The 17,999-nt window shown below is 35.5% G+C and overlaps 1 protein-coding gene across 1 annotated transcript; it reads left to right on the forward strand.

The window, feature by feature from the left end:
- The first annotated feature begins 1,056 nt into the window (after nucleotides 1-1,056).
- Nucleotides 1,057-2,415, forward strand: LOC136979598 (uncharacterized). The gene has a single exon (XM_067275617.1). The coding sequence runs from the start codon at nucleotides 1,204-1,206 to the stop codon at nucleotides 2,413-2,415; it is 1,212 nt and encodes a 403-aa protein (XP_067131718.1). The 5' UTR covers nucleotides 1,057-1,203.
- Nucleotides 2,416-17,999: the final 15,584 nt, after the last annotated feature.

Below are 17,999 nucleotides of genomic sequence, written 5' to 3' on the forward strand. Positions count from 1 at the left end.
AGCAGAAGAAAGTTCAGAGTTGTCATGACTCATCTTTGCTCTTAGTCATTGTTTGTTGATTGCTTTGATTAAGTTCTTCCTGTAGACATTGTCGAATGCAATGTTTATTTGGTTGCTTTTCATCTTTTCTCTGGCATGTTGTGATATTTTGAATGATAAACCGTTTTATTCTACTTACTTGATATAAAAAAGGGGGGGTCCCTAGATTGGTAGAATAGGAAGATTTCCTCTTACCATCTTCGGTTGTTATCCATGATACAATTAAGGTTCATGTGAATACATAATAAAAAGGATATAAAGTAAATAAACAAAAGTTACAAATAAGTTTACAATATATATATATATATATATGTTTTTGGAGGGCGGTGGTGGTCCTCACACAATCTTGATTCTCATTGCTCATTCGTTTGAGAAGAACAGGCTTGAGCAGTGCATACTCGATCGGTTTCCAATCTTGATTCTCGTTGCTCATTCGTTTGAGAAGAACGGGCTTGAGCAGTGCATACTCAATCAGCTTCCAATCTTGATTCTCGTTGCTCATTCGTTTGAGAAGAATGGGCTTGAGCAGTGCGTACTCGATCGGCTTCCAATCTTGATTCTCGTTGCTCATTCGTTTGAGAAGAACGGGCTTGAGGAGTGTGTACTCGATCGGCTTCCAATCTTGATTCTCGTTGCTTGTTCGTTTGAGAAGAACGGGCTTGAGTAGTGCGTACTCGATCGACTTCCAATCTTGATTCTTGTTGCCCCCTTTATGTGGGTTCCTGTCTGTGGTGAGGGGACCTTCCAGAGATGGTTTAGTGACTTTCTTTACCATCCCTGGGATCTGAACGCCCACCCACGTGTTTGCCGTGCGTGGTGACCCGTATGCCAGAAAAGGGGATCCTGGTAGTTGAGGAGCAACATAACGTCCCCAACACACTGCTTTGGCCCCTGCTTCAGATAAAGGGGAGGCTCAAATCAGGCTCCGTTTGAGTCAATCGGCTGGTCATTGAGTCATTCTTGATCTCGGCCTGGAGTCAACCGATCGATGCAGACCGGGCGGACACATCGGACAAGATGCGCTCTTCTTGACTGCATTGTGAGGGTATAGCTCCTGGGAAACCCTGGTGTGATGGTCTATGGGAATCTCCGATGTGACGACATCCCCTTGTTGGGCCCCGTGGTGAGTGGGGTCACTAGGAGCTGAATGGTTATTCCTTAATAATGGATTCTCAAAAAACAAAAAATCCAGATAAGCCAACAATGAAAGCAAATGAAAAAACTTCCAGTCAACCAGTGTACTTAGTAGTCCACACAACCGGAGAAAAGCCTCTGTCTATGTGTTCCCCTTTCTTGATACAAAAATCATTTGAATCGACTATTGGGCATTTAAAAAAAATACAAAAATTGAGGTCAGGAGATTTACTGGTAGAAACAGCCTCTCCTCAACAAACTACAAAGCTTATGACAATGAAGACTCTTGGAGACATGGCAATATCAGTCACACCACACGGCAGTTTGAAATCATCACGTGGTGTGATATTTGAGTTCGATTTGATTTCTGAAGATGAATCAGAAATTCAGATCGGCCTCTCGGACCAAGGGGTCACTTCTGTTCGACGCATTTCAATCCGCCGAGACGGCAAGTTGATTCCTACAAAACATTTAATTCTGACGTTCGACAAGCTAACATTGCCATCTTTCATTACAGCAGGATACCTACGCTGCCAAGTGCGTCCATATATTCCAAATCCGCTGCGTTGTTTCAAATGCCAGCGATTTGGACATTCCCAGACCTCCTGCCGAGGCAAAAGCTTATGTGCACAGTGTGGAACTGAAGGTCACAACAGTACTGAATGTAAAAGTACTCCACACTGTGTGAACTGCCAAGATGCCCATCCTGCCTATTCCCGGAAATGCCCTGCATGGCAAAGAGAGAAAGAAATTCAATGCCTAAAAACAGTTAACAACATACCTTACCCAGAGGCTCGGCGCATAGTCATTGTAAGTGCACCAGTGAAACAGAAAACATTTGCTGCTGTTTTGAAGTCCACAAAGACATGTGGGGTTCAGACAGATATTTTTGTCTGCCCAAGTGAATCTCTCACTCGCCATGCTAGATGTTTGTTAACTCAATCTACAGATACAGAAGTAAAGAAGAGTATAAAGAAAAGAACACCCCTACCTAAAGCAGGGGTAGTAACCAGAAATGTGGGTTCAAAAAAAGCTAATAAAAACCCACTCAACAAACAAAAATTAAAATCAGCCCTCTCTAAATCTAAAAGATCAGAGACTCAGTCTATGAGTGAGTTCTCTGACTACTCAGATGAGGAGACTAATAAGGTGGTTACACCACCAACCTCACCTCCAAAAGGCAAATCGGCTGTAAAATTAAAGAGGGATACCTTTACAAAGAATGCTGCCTCAAACACATAATGGATTATAAAATAATCCAATGGAACTGTCGTGGTTTCCGCAACAACTTCTCTGACATTAAACACTTGACATCAGCTACCCCATCTCTCTGCGTGGCACTCCAGGAAACACATTTGAAATCTGGAGAAAGAATTTCTTTAAAAGGATTCGATCTCTACCGTAAGGATGATGACAGCCACAACCGCGCCAGTGGAGGTGTGGCTGTACTGGTTTCAAACCGCATCCTGTCCTTACCAGTACAAATAACAACAGAGCTGCAAGCTGTGGCAGTCAGAATTTCAATTGGCGTTACTGTCACAGTTTGTTCCAGATACTTGCCACCAGATGTCAGAGTAATAAGGAAAAATTGGATGACTTGGTTGAACAGCTGCCAACTCCTTTCCTTTTACTCAGTGATTTCAATGGCCACAATCCAATGTGGGGCAGTCCCGACCATCAATAGTCGTGGCAGGGCCATTGAGAGATTTATAGGCAATCACCAACTGTATATATTTAATACCAGAGAAATGACATACTTCCATGCCCCAACAAGAACATTCACTGCCATTGATTTATCATTAGCTAGTCCAAACTTGTTTTCAGCATTTACATGGGGGGGGGGTTGGATCTAATCCACTCTCTAGTGATCACTTCCCAATATTTTTAAAATACTGAGGCAGAGAAAGCTGTGAAACAGCCCGTCCACCACGCTGGAAACTTGAAACGGCAGATTGGCCTGAATTCTCCTCTTTGGCTAAAATCACTGAGTAAATGGTCAATACTGCTGATATCAATGCTGCAGTTGAAGCCGTCACATGGAGTATTATTCAGGCAGCTGAAAAAACAATGGGGAAAACATCAATCAGATATCCGAAGCATCCGAAACCATGGTGGGATCAGAATTGCGAGGCAGCATTTAAAAAACAAAAGAAAGCATAGGGGATTTTCAGAAGATACCCCACTGCTAACAATTTGATTGCTTTTAAAAAATCAAAGGCAAATGCCAGAAGAATCAGAAGGCAAAGCCAAAGGGATTCTTGGAGGAAGTATGTATCCAGCATAACATCTTCCACCAGCTTAAAAGCAGTCTGGGATAAAATCCATAAAATTAATGGGAAATATGCTTCTCACTCCCTGTCCATGTTGGAAAATAATGGCACAATAATCAGTGATATACAAGGTATTGCTGATTTGTTGGGTGAGACGTTTTCCTCTTCATCCAGCAATATTATGTATACAAGGGATTTTCAGGTTTATAAAGCCCAAAGTGAAAAACAGTACTTAAACTTTCACTCTTCATCTAATGAGGAATATAATGTGCCATTCACCAGAATCGAATTACATAGAGTGATGTCTCGCTCGGGGAATACTGCTGTAGGCCTGGATAAAATCCACTACAGCATGATTAAAAATCTGTCAGACAATTCCCTCAGTAATCTTCTGAATCTGTTTAACAGAATATGGACAGAACATACTTTTCCTGACTCTTGGAGGCTATCTATCATTATTCCCATTCCCAAGCCAGGTAAAGACTGCAAGAATCCCTCTAATTACAGACCAATCTCTCTTACGAGTTGTCTCTGTAAACTTTTTGAGAGAATGGTAAACGGACGTTTGATGTTCCTCTTAGAGGAAAAGGATTACTTTTCACCACATCAGAGTGGATTTCGTAGGAACAGAAGTACCACGGACAATTTAGTAAACCTTGAAACATCTATACGCGAAGCGTTTGTTAGACGACAGCACTTAGTGTCTGTGTTTTTCGATATAGAGAAGGCCTATGATCGCTGCTGGCGATATGGAATACTCCGTGATCTGCACCAATTCGGATTGCGGGGTAATTTGCCAATTTTTATAAAAAACTTTCTACGGAATAGAAGATTCCAAGTCAGGATGGGCACAACTTTATCTAGGCTTTACACACAAGAAGAAGGTGTTCCTCAAGGTTCTATTTTGAGTGTGACTCTGTTCCTAATTAAAATTAACAGCATAGCTAAGTGTCTTTCTCCCAGTGTGAAACACTCTCTGTATGTGGATGACTTTCAGATCTCCTGCCAGTCTAGTAATATGAGTTTTATTGAGAGACAACTGCAAACCTCTTTAAATCGCATAGACAATTGGTCCAAGACCAATGGTTTCAGTTTTAACGTAGAGAAGACCTCGTGCATCCACTTTTGCCGAAGGCGTGGTTTGCACCTGGATCCCGAAATTTACCTAAATGGAGTGAAAATCCCAATGGTCAACGAGAGCTAAGTTTCTTGGTGTTGTGTTCGACCATAAATTGACGTTCCTGCCACACTTGCGTAATTTGAAGAGTAGATGTTTAAAAGCTCTGAACCTTTTAAAGGTACTCTGCTGCTCATCCTGGGGAGCAGACAAATGTTCTATGCTCAGGATTTATAGGGCCCTTGTCCGCTCTAAGCTGGATTATGGATGCATTGTATATGGCTCTGCGCGAGAATCTACTCTTCGGATGCTGGATCCAATCCACCATCAAGCATTGCGTTTGTGCACTGGTGCATTTCGAACTTCTCCTGTTCAAAGTTTGTATGTGGATGCTCATGAGCCTCCACTATCTCTTAGGAGAGAACAGTTGTCTCTTTTTTATTACATTAAACAGAGATCTCAGAATAAACTTTCAGCTGATTGTTCAGATACTCAGCTGAAAAGACTATTTGCAGCTTGTTCAAGTAGTGTCCCTACATTCGACATAAGAATGGAGAATGTAAGCAGCACGATTGACCTGGACACAAGCAACATTTCACAGGTTGAGGTTAATAGTATTTCACCTTGGTTAATCCCAGTGATAAATGTTGATTTAAGCTTAAAGCAGTTCCCAAAAGAAACCACCCCAGACTACGTCTATAGACAGCACTTCGCAGAAATTCAACATTGCGACAGGAATTTAATTCCTATATACACCGATGGATCTAAATCGGATGACTATGTTGGCTTAGCCTTTGTTTGCCAGGATGAAATCGTGGCAGAACAAATAGCACCGAATTCTTCCATTTTTACTGCGGAGTTGCAGGCTATTTATTTAGCCCTAAAGTATATAAATAGGAAAGGTCATCGTTGCTGCGTGATTTACACTGACTCAGTTAGTGCACTCCAGGCTTTGATCTCGTATGAACCTAGTTCTCACTCCATAGTGATTAAAATTCGTAAGCTGATTTGCCATCTTTTTGCGAGGAATTTCTCTATAAAATTTTGTTGGGTCCCAGGCCATGTAGGTATAAGAGGAAATGAAGAAGCTGACGCAGCTGCAAAGTCAGCAAGTCCTTCTCAGCATACAATGTTTATTGAAGGAGGTGACTTGAAGCTAGTTGTTAAAAAACGACTAGAGGAGAGATGGCAAAATGTGTGGAACGCACAAGTCCACAATAAACTACACGAGATCAAACCTATGATAGAAAATTGGACACAGAAGAAACCCTATGACAGGAGATCTGAGGTCATTCTTACTCGTTTGAGAATTGGACATACTCGACTGACTCATCAATACCTTTTGAAGGGTGATGACCAGCCTGTATGTCAGTATTGCAACTGTACTGTAAGTGTTAAGCACATACTGAGCAATTGCATCTGCCTCTGAACGGATTCGTAGGCAGCATTTTGGAAATGCAAGTTTTAAAGAGATTTTGGGCCAGAGGCCAAATGTTGATAAATTATTGAACTTTCTAAAAGTCACAAATATTTATAAACAGATTTAATTGTTTATTTATTTATTTATTTTCATATACACCTTGTTGCTATATACATTTTAATTGTTATATATTTCTGTTATCGGTTCTTTGCTTTTCGTTCCTTTCTGTTTTATTTATTTATTATTTTATTTTATTTTTATTATTGTTATTATTTATGTATTATTTATACCATATGTTGTTGCGCAGCTTGGCCTGTGTGGCCCTTGTGCCAAAAAATCTTTACCAACCAACCAACCGATTCTCGTTGCATGTCCGTTTGAGAAGAACGGGCTTCAGCAGTGCGTACTCGATCGGTTTTCAATGTTGATTCTCGTTGCATGTTCGTTTGAGAAGAACGGGATTGAGCAGTGCGTACTCGAACGGCTTCTAATCTTGCTTTCTGTTCCTCGTCTGTTTCTGAAGCTCGTAATGCCTTTTTCTTTCGTGCTTGAGATGTAGATCGACCAATCGATTGACGTTTGGGGGGCATAACTGTCGGCGATGCTTGTAAATTCGCTGAGAAAAACGGGAAAAATCAGTATTCGAAAGAATTATTTGATTTCAAATTTATTCGAAGAGTTATTCAAATTTTTAAATCGATTCACCTCACTATTAAATGTCTCTCTGCCTCTCTCTCACTGCTTCTTACTACTTTTTTACTACTGCTTCTGGTCTACTCTCTTGTCTGACTTTTTCTTTTTGACCCTGAGACTTCTCGAGTTTTGTCTCTGACTTTCTATCTGACTCTTTGATCGGTAGGAGCTCCCTTTTTAAACACTTAAAGCATGAGAAAGTTTTTCATCAGACGATTTATATGGTAGTGTCGTGATCGGGTGATGATTTATTGGCGGTTTCGTCATCGTAGGTGAGATGATTGTTTTATTTTGTTGTTTGATAATGTCATCTAAGTTTTGTAGAGTCATCATCTTGTTGATGTGATTCATCTTTGTTTTGTGACAGCTCTCATTATTATTCATTGATTGCTTTGACTAAGTTCTTCGTTTAGTGTGTAAACATTGTAGAAGTGACACTCGGTGCCGTGGAAGGGGGATACGATGTTTCCCACTTTTATATTTTTAATCCTTTACAAATTAATTTAATTACTTAATTGCTCCTTTCTGTTTTCCTTGGCATGTTGTCAGTTTTCTGATAGTTGCATAATAAACCGTTTCTACTCTAATTCGTCTCTTTAAACCATTTTAAGTTAATATTAAAATTTAAGGAAGGGGAGTACCTAGATCGGTAAAATAGGCGAATTTCCTCATACAACTTCGGTTGTTGTTTAAGATACAGTTAAGGTTTTAACAAAGGTCAAGTGAATACATAATTAGCAAAAATAAAGTGATTAAACAAAAATTATTACAAATAACAGTTCACAAATACATATATAAAGATATTTTTGGAAGGGGGGAAATGGTGGTCTTCACATATGCCAGAAACCTTCGCGGGAGTGTATTAAACAACTTCCCGAAGTTTCATGAGAATCGGATAAATGGTGTGGTGATGCATGAAGGACAAACACACAGACATACATTCGTTTTTATATATATAGATTACATTTTAATGATTTATCGTAATCAAAGAGCGTGTTATATTGGTAAAATAAAATTAAGTTTAAATTAAAAACAGAACATGATAGAAAAATTAGGCATTCTTGTAGGCGTAATTAAGTAATACAATATCTAAAATGTAAATATTTCGGAGAATGAGTAAATTTCTATCGTTACTTTATATTAGGAATTTTTCTTGTAATAACATGATACAAATAAATAAAGACGGCTTCTACGAAATCACAAACTGCAATCAGAGATATTCCTAGCCAAATCCCAATGTATCCTCCGATATAGCCAAACACTTCAATCGGCTGAAAATAAATATAATTAGAAATTTTTCATGAAAAAATTCTTAACCATTCTTTTAGGTTATAACTTAAATTTACCTGAAACTTCGGTTTTAAACTATATGTGTATAGTTCTCGAGTTTTAAATATTAAATGTATCGTGGAATGCTTTTGTCTAAAAAATAATTTTTAAAATATCGTTTATAATTTTACATATTTTTACTTCGAAAATTGAAAATTACCTGCGTTTCACATCCTTCTCGGAAAACATTACTTCCTGAAATGTTTATAAAAGGATTAATTTCGCATTATTAGTTTAAAAATTAATAGCGTATTATTTATTACTTTAAAACTTGCATATTATTCTCATATTTCAATATTACTCAACTTACATAAGTGAACGGTCGTTCTCTCACACTGTATTCAAACACTGTAAACCTTAAAAAATTATAAATATTTATAAGCATATATATATACACGTTTTATATTTATACAGGTATGTTTTATTTATTAAAATTTAACTTTAATATATATGAAAATGAACAAATAATCAATACTTCGACACGTATGTTATCTCTTAATATCGCTTATTACGTAACAAAGACATAGTAATGAATTATAGAAGTTCTTTTATATGCCTACAGCCGTGGTTCTCAATATTTTTGAAGTCGGGGAACACCGTACTTTGACATTTTTTTCGCGGAACACTTACAATACTCCACCTTTAAAGCAGGGATAGCGAACGTTTTTGAAATCGAGAGCGCACTCGGTCTTGTATATGACGTCAATGACGTTTGCTGATTACATTACCAAGAAAAAGTATTTTACATTGCATTGATGTTTCTTTTTCAACAATTTTTAATTGTATATTTGATTTTTTGGCAGAACACTTGAAGTGGTTTCACGGAGAACCACGGGCATATAAAATATCTTATGAACTAAATAGTTGAATGAATTTTAAATAACTTTAAAGTTAAATTTTATTATCTTACATTTCATTTTACAATATGTTGTATAATAAAATGTAAAATGATATAATTTTAAATAGATCAGTTGTAACAAAAACAAAGAATAAAGCAACAATTACAATCGTGTAACGCGAAAGTCAGATATTCGACACGTTGCAGAAATTGTTATAATTGAAGGATGTAGCAAAAGTAGGCCTACTTCTGTCATTTATAAGTGATGTGTCAAATATATTCGTGTATCGCTGACCGAATTTGTTCAGAGGGACGTAGTTTGCCGCAAGTGACCTATCGCATCCCATTTTACTATATATTTTTATAACAAGCAAAAAATAAAACTTCGCTATTTTCACGTTCGTAATGACTCGACTTACAGTACCAACGATATAGTGTTACGATTTCTATTAAACACAAGTAAAATATGAATAATATAATCTAAAAACTGATCACTTTAATAAGTATGAGTGATTATTTTTACAAAATATTATTTGTAATTTGTATTTACAAGAGTTCGAAAAAGGAGAAAAACTGAAATTTGCGAATTATTCGCTTAAATAATAACCAAAATAATATTCATTTGGAATATTTTACTGTTTTGTGTGATTTCATTTAAAACGTATATATATTTAATATTTTAATTTCTCAGTTATTTAATTATAAATAAAGAATATTGTGCTTACTTGCAGCTTTTTGGACATTTATCCGCGCAGAATTTCAAGTTTATTGAAGGAAAAACAATTTAAATGTCCTAAAATGATAACTATGAATAAATGAAATAATATAAATTATATAATATGAAGAAATAAAAATGAATAAATTACATTTCACATTAAGTGTGAATTGAGTATACAATTCACACTTAATGTGAAATGGAACAAACTGTAATTTATCGAGCTGCAATTTGAAAAAATTGTAGATCTATAAATTTCCACTTCTGTTCGTCCTTTGTCCGTTTTTCCGACTGTCTTTCCTTCCTCATGAGAACATAGTAAGAAAAATAAAAGCCAAGACAAGATATGTAAACCGCAGTGTCAGTCGGCCCGATTAGCTATACAAGAACTTCAGTTGCAAATCGAAAGTTATTTCAATTCAAAACCTATCCCGTGAAAGCAATTAGATATATGACCGGCACGACTCCTTCACTAACGGAAAAGTATGATGTACAGGAGCAAGACACTACAGTATTAATTTGACGTGGAAAGAATATATTTTAATTGGAATTAATTAAAAATATCATTAATATTGCTCGTTCATTTTTATTTCTTATATTTTTTATACCAACTTATAAATAAATAAACTTTTACTCCAAGAATCACAAACTTCTTCATCAGTAAAAAAAGGATATTCAGGTGGTATGCACCCACATATTTCCAGCGAAAGTCCTTTTTTACATTCTTCCAGACAATGCTAAAGAATACAAACTATTTAGGTATTATTGTTTTAATTTAAAATAAACATTTATTTTAACTTACATAGCGAGAGAATGGAAATGAATTGTTTTGCGAATCGAAGTAGTTTTGGCAGTTTGTGCTAAACGGAGAAGGTAAGAGAGTTTTTACAATCTGTAAAAGCAAAATTGAATATAAATTGAGTTGAAAGTAAAACTATTTATTTCGAATTCAACAATTACTTGCAGGTGTTAACTGGACGATGTATCTGTTTCCTGGAGTCATAGTAATTCCATTTATAAATGGATTGACGATGTTATCTTTAGAATGTATTGCCGCTGCGACTCCAATTGGGTTACTTGGCCAAATCGTTTCCTCGGGGTTGAACTTTATTTTAACTGAACCAAATGCTTTTCTATCTCTCATCTAAAGAAAAACAAGGTTAACTCGTAATTTTTCGTGTTTAATGTAACCAAAACATAAAATTATTAACAAAGTAACTCTAGAATTTATATTAAAGTTTATCGTACAAGTGCAAGGTTTGCCGACTGAATACGTTAGTCAGGATCGTAGCGCGGTCACGATTATCGTATGGGAGTGGAAAAAACTCTCTGAGACAGGTTCTCCTTCGTTACCCGTTTAATAAATATAAAAATTTCTCTTACAACAATTCTTATAATAAGGCTGAGAAAGTGGTAAGGGTTGCACACAGTGGTATAGTCCAGTTTAGGAGAAATTGAAAGAAGATATAAAGAATGAAGAAGCTAGGGGAAGCGCCTTACCCCTTATAATAAGGCGTAACACCTCTCAAAGAAACAAGTCTGCACAAAAAAGTCCAAATGTTCTGTCTGTAGTTTTCCTTCTTCCGGCGATGGAGGCGTGAAGAGCGACGGCTCCATAAGCGCACGGCACTCCTTCGAGAATTGTCTTTCGCGAATAGGTGGACCTGGGCGAATCTGGACGACACGGGAGGGCAAAGATAAGTCCCCGGACGTCGAAAAAGGCTTCCGTTGGTGAACGGCAAAATCACAAAATTACTGGAGGGGAGTGCTACATACCAAGAACGTCACGTCCTTGATTGGCGGGGTTTTATAAGTTTTTGCGTGTCCCAGACCGAACATTCCGATAGGTCGTTTCCGACTCACCTTCCAATTGGTCTTCACTCGTTACGAAATGTAACAAGATCAAAACCCAGATCGCGGGATGAGTCAACACCGACTGTCAACTCGATCGCTATCGAACATGTTCGATCTTAGAACTTACATTATTATTTTCTTTTAATTTAAGAAGTACGTCTTTCTCAGAAATTTCAACAAGCGTGTCCTTTTATGGACATGGAATTTTCTATTTTCCTCTTTCCTTTTTTTTCTCGGTTTTTACAACATTTAATTATTACAATTTTTTTCTTCTATACAAGAAAACAAAATTAAAATTTTTTGTGAGAGTATTCTCCACCCACTTCCGGAGCTCCACACAAGGGAAGATTTTCAGTAATGTTGAATTCAAACAAAAACATCTGAGATGTAAAACAAATTGCACCAAGTAAAAAACAATGATAATTTAGATGACAGTTGAATCTTTTTACTTTTTGTTTGGTAAACATAAACATTGAGCTTCGAAGCAGTACCCACAACAATTTTACTTGTATTATAAGCACGAAATTAAGCGCTTACTTCCATGCTTATAAGTGTTTAATCCAAGTATTTTATCCAATGATAAAAACACTTTCAATATGCCACGGAGTATTGACAGCGTTTGATTACCTGCCGTTGCCGAGCACCCAACAAACCGTACGACATTATCTTAGATCTTGATGCAATAATACAATATTTACTTTTTATTTTTATGAGGTTGCCGATAGGAAGAAAGAGGTCAAAATAGACAAGGGATCGAGAGGTACAGTACGTATGTGAATGCGATTAACACTGAGACAGGCTATGTAGAAATCTCTATATCTCGAAACCAAGCTTAAATTTTTTTGTTGTTCCCATGAGATTCGAGATTGATAGGTTCAACTGTATATGCAAATAAAGCTATCGATTATTTACATATATATATATATATATATTATATTATATATATATATTATATAATACTTACTACTAATATCGTACACCTTAAATTTCTGCTCCGTATAAACTTCAGGCTGAATAGAATAACAGTTCCTCTGTCTTGATAATTCATCCAACTGAATTGTTCGGAATGTAATACTGTGAAAAATAGATACCAACAATATAATTTTCGAATTTTGTGTCGTAATTTTAGTACACATTGAAAAATTCTTACCGATTATCTGAAAGATCGGGTAAAATATCTTCTTTTCTAATACCGTATTTATCAATTATTGACCGACTATACTCTTGATGGTCGCTAGAAGCAAACTAAAATTGAAAGAAAGCGTTAGATTATAACTCAATTTCTTACAATTTTCAGTTCAGATGAAGCAATAGATGAAGCAAGGACAATAGCTTCATCTGTTCATTTCTGGATAACGTCAGCTCCAGCGCTTGTGACTCGATAAAGTTCGAAATTGGTAAATTGTTAGTTGTTTTAACCGGAACAATTCAATTAAAATTAACAATAGCCCGTTAACTCTAGTTTTATCCATTTCGCAGCAAGACGTGTAGAGATATCTCTTACTTTAATCGATCATTCTAAACAAACGTCGGACAGTTGAACTTTGACACTCGCAGTGCATAAGATATTTTACTTTTCCGAAAGATCGCAATTATCTGGTAATCGACAACCATTAAGGATTGCATTTGCTTTTCCGTAAAGCGACGGCTTCTCAAACATTTCATATCAGTGAATGAGATCAATGTATTGTACTTATAGTCTAGATACGAGGCGTAAAGTTTCGAAAACGGCTAAGTCCATTTTTTAAAAAAGTAAGCGATTGATATTGTGCGATTTTCTGCATTTTTCAATGTAACTTAATATAGAAAATCAAATAGCTACAAAACAGTAAGAAGAAATAAAAAAAGTTTTAAAAATTGGAGGTTAGTTTCAAAATCAACCACATTTACAGCGCTTATAGTCCAGACCCAGGAAATTTGAGTTATATCCCTAATAAATATGTAAATTATTTATAAAAATATTTTCAAAATCTATTATGTAAATAATCAGAACAAAGAATTAATACATTGAAATTCATAATTTCAAATTACAATTCATTTAAATTATCTAACTCGCTAAATAATATATTTGTATACAATTGATTGTTAAATAATACTTGATTACTTCGATAAGCAACTTAGCGAAAGTTTATAATACTTTACCTTTAAGTCTTCTTCGGTAAAGTTTTCCTTTTTACAAAAATAATCGAAATTTTCACACACTTCGTTGATAAACTTCGTTTTCGCACATCTTCTTGGTAAATCTCGACAAAAAGCTGTTCGTCGTAAACTATAAATAATTTTAAAATATCAGACATTTTTTCTCACTCGACTTACGGACTTTAACTAATTACATTAATCAGTGAAATGCAAATAATAGGCCTATACTAAATTAGGAATAATTTCGTAGATAAACTTGTCGGGAACCTTTAATTTTTACTATATTCTTTATTATTTATATTGTAATGAGGCTACGTTCATCCCATCACTTGCCGAGTGTTGGAACAGGTGTATTGCTTGTTCGGGGCAAGCGGTAATGCAGGACAATTTATTCGTACGAGTTTTAGAGTTCAAATCTATATTTAACTAGCAGATACGCCCGACGTTGCCCGGCAAAAAACAAGAACAAACGTTAAGATTATTAGCTTATTTCGTACTACTAACTCTTCTATTGTATTGTATTATAGTACTTTGATCTATATAATAAAAAAAGATTATCTTACGTAAGGATTTATCACATCGAGTGAACGATCAAATACATTTTAAAATTTCTTTGAATTGTGTATAGTAGGGGAATAAAAAATGTTTAATATAAAATCTGTTAGATTGGTCACTCGGTGCGAGAAACCCTTACGTAAGATAATCATTGTTGTTATATAAATCAAATAATCTAATATAACAAATATCAAAACGAAAACCATGTAAAGAGTTCGGTTATTTTGACCTTCCGTTATCACGTTTATCGCAGTAGGCCTACTCGGATGGTACGGATTAGTGCAATTCATTAGTCGAGTAGACACCAATCGAAAATATGGTACTTTAAATATTTTAAGATATATTTTTCCTAATGTTAATACTAAGAAATTGTGCCATTCACAGCCGAATATCAAAAGGTAATCTGCCAACCAATCAAATTTCGCAAAAACACCCACCAAATGTTTGAACTTGGCACTCGAAAATCGCTTAAAACATTTTGTGCGGGCCGGTACCGTCGTATTATGTAATGTTCCTATTTGAATGCCACGATACCGATCGTTTGATAGAAAGAAGATAATGTTGTGAAAAGGGGTTGCAGTTAATTCGATCAAAAGTAGTAGTTGACCTCCTCCCGGAGGAGAGGATGGTCAACGACTACTAATTAATACCGGTCTGGTATTAATATTTGAAAAGTGATCCGCGTTGGATAGGTTGTGATGGCCCCGCAGATGATTAAAGTGTTCGTTAAGTTTCACGTCCGAAAGACTTGATACAAGACTTGTTGAAATAAAAAAATTATTGTAAAAATGCAAGAATAATTGCTATTAAATGATCCCGTAAAACAACTGGTGAATCCGGATTGAATAAACAAAGCCTACTCGACACGTAAGAATCCCTGAGCGATCTGCCAAGGAGGATGCATCCCGGAAAAATATCTAGTAAAGCTCCCCATTTTAAGTGTTACTAACGCGAAGAAAACCCATAAAACTCTTGCGGCCAGTCCGTTGGTCATGCTCGAACCCACGACCGTCTACCGGTGTTCGGTGGTTTTATAAACTCGTTATTGAGCTGCAATTTGAAAAATTGTAGACTTTTAAATTCCCACTGTCGTCCGTTTGTCTCTGTCCTTCCGAAATCTCGAGAACGGAGTGAGATAGATGAAAGTCGAGAACAGGCGTGGAAATTGTAATAGAAAGACAACTAGATTAACTATGTACGAACTTCCATTTGCACCGCGAGTCACGTTATTTCGATACAAAACGCTTCACCCGAACAGGTAGATACATAACCGGCGCGATAGGAAAAGTATGAGGTACGGAGGCAAAAAACTACAGTACTATACACCACACAGCGAGTGCTACACGCTACCTGTCGCAGTAATGGCGTATGGGCATCTATTTTGCGCTATATTATTGTTGCAGTAATTCAGTGAATATAATATATATTTTTAAAAATTATATTCTGATTTTGTAAGAATTATATATAGTTAATTATTTTCTTAAATTTTTTTCAATAGATGGCGGTACGTTGATAACTTAGATTTTTTGAAAATCTAAGTTAACAAAAATCAATTGATTCATAGAAAGCAATCGATATTTTGAGGTGGGATGTAGAACATCATCTAAATTAGAAGAATTCGAACGTAATTGCCGAGTTTCGTAGCAATTGGTGGAACGGCCTAGGAGTGTATCGAGTACAAATAAAAAAACAAACATTCTTATTTATGAATAGAGTTTATGTAATACGATTCGCTATACAGGATTGAAACGACAAAAAAGCGACTTCTACGATGCACACGTCTTTCTACTAGGAATATTGTTAAGGTTAATCATATTCGTTATTGTAAACCGCGCTTTAGTTAGGTGCCATCAGTTCATTTTTTTGTATGTCCGACCATCAAAAGACCGCTCGGGATCGAGTTTTATAATTTGAAACATAATCTTGTCAGTTATATATACAAAAGGTAAATTGTTTACTAACTAAGTCTTTGTTCATTGTCTGATAAATATATACTTTCATTTCGTCAATTGTTCACGATGGCAGATGCCTTTTGTGTAAGATCCAAGTCGGATGTATGCGAGTTAATAAATGATCTCGTTAATTTTATTTCGCCTTTTGATTCGTTCACGGTTATAAGAAATCACCACAAATATCCACCACGAGGAGCTTCTTTTGTCATGCCAAAAATTTCTAACCGTGTTGACAATTCTTCTTGCGTTATTTGTTTTTATTGAGTTAGTGTTGCCGCTTCACAATATAAAATACTTAGCTTGAAGTGGTCACAAACACAGAAAAAAAAGCAATATATTTTCGTTATAATAGTCTATACTGGGAAAAGGGATCGAAGCCCGTGATGCGAGGGAACGAATGGTTCTATTTGAATATAGTAAAACCTGCTAATCTGACCACTTGTGTAAGATGACGACTTTGAGCGGGTCCCTTCAGTGGTCAGATTAGCAGGTTTTACTGTATATAAAAAATTTAACAAATATTACAATGACAATGTACTGTGATAATCAGATGACAAAAATATTAATAGCAAGTTATATAGTTTATTAGAACTATAAAAATAATACACTTTTCATTTTAGTAGCGTTCTTTTAAATCCTATTAATAACATTAAATTTTGACTAATATTACCTAAATGAAAAAAGATAGAAGCCGAATAGTAATAAATATTCGAATTTAAAATCCTACTCACCCGTTGGTGTCACAAACTGTAATTATTGGTTTCGGAAGATCTTTCACGTCCATAAATTCCACCGAAGCTTCTAAATTGGTCGGATATGTGAAATATAATAGTAGGAATTGAGTTAATTGGAAGAAAAATCCAAATAAAGCCCCGAAGAAAATAAACAACTTAAATATTTTCCTTTTGATATTTGGTTCTGTGACAATTTGAGGGATTCCGGTCACGATGACATTCTCTAACATTCTTCTAAGATATCGACGCATATCTTTACTGCTTGGATTTTTCATATATTCTACTCATATTTGTCTCTCAACTGACGAAGAAACATTACTTTCAATTTGAATACCAAAAAGTGCTAAAAATATAAAAACAAAACTTGCCTTTCCCAGGTTAAAAATGAATAATTTCGAGCAGAGTTGTTATACAATTCGAGCCTATAAATATTACTTTTTCGTTGTTCGTACGATGTCTGCTGGAGAGTAATGAAAACACTAATTTTTAATCAGATTAAAAAGAGAATAAGCTGAATTAGTAATGAAATGTAGGCGATAAATAGTACAGCTACTTTCAATATCTAAAACTTCATCGGTTAATTTAATAACATTGTGCAGAGTTCGATTTGTATTAAAAATATTTAAATCGATTATCTATAAAATTGTGTCTAAGTGAAAATAAATTAAATTGCGGAATACTAACAATAACCATTTACGTTAATCGTTTATATTAAAGTGTGGAAATTTTAATATTGGCCTATAATATTGGCTATTTTAATATTGCCTTTAAATAATTATACTTCTGTAAGTTTTAATATATCACTGTCTTTTTACCAGTGGTTTAGTTCATAAACTCAACCAACGGCAGACTTCTCACATACTAGCCAATGTTTATTTAAGAATTAAAATTCCAGTACAGTATGCATTTCGACAACTCAGTTCGGTTTTAATTTACAACCTTTCTAAATCGACACATAACACATCAAGACCTAACAATCACGGCTGCTTACAATGTTTTATAAAACATAATCTGCAGCTTTAAACTTAATAATATAATTACACTTTCTATACAGTTTTTAAACAGTTACGTTTGTTTATTTATCGTTACAATGCTGCTATCAACCAATCCATATAAAACAAATTTCATCTGTCATTCTTTTCAGCAACCGTCTTCCTCCTGTAAGCATACAAATTGTATCAATACACTAAAACTGCCGTCCACTTTCTAC

Source organism: Centruroides vittatus, unplaced genomic scaffold (genome assembly GCF_030686945.1).
Source record: "Centruroides vittatus isolate TY-2023 unplaced genomic scaffold, ASM3068694v2 contig_630, whole genome shotgun sequence".
Classification (NCBI taxonomy): Eukaryota; Metazoa; Arthropoda; class Arachnida; order Scorpiones; family Buthidae; genus Centruroides; species Centruroides vittatus.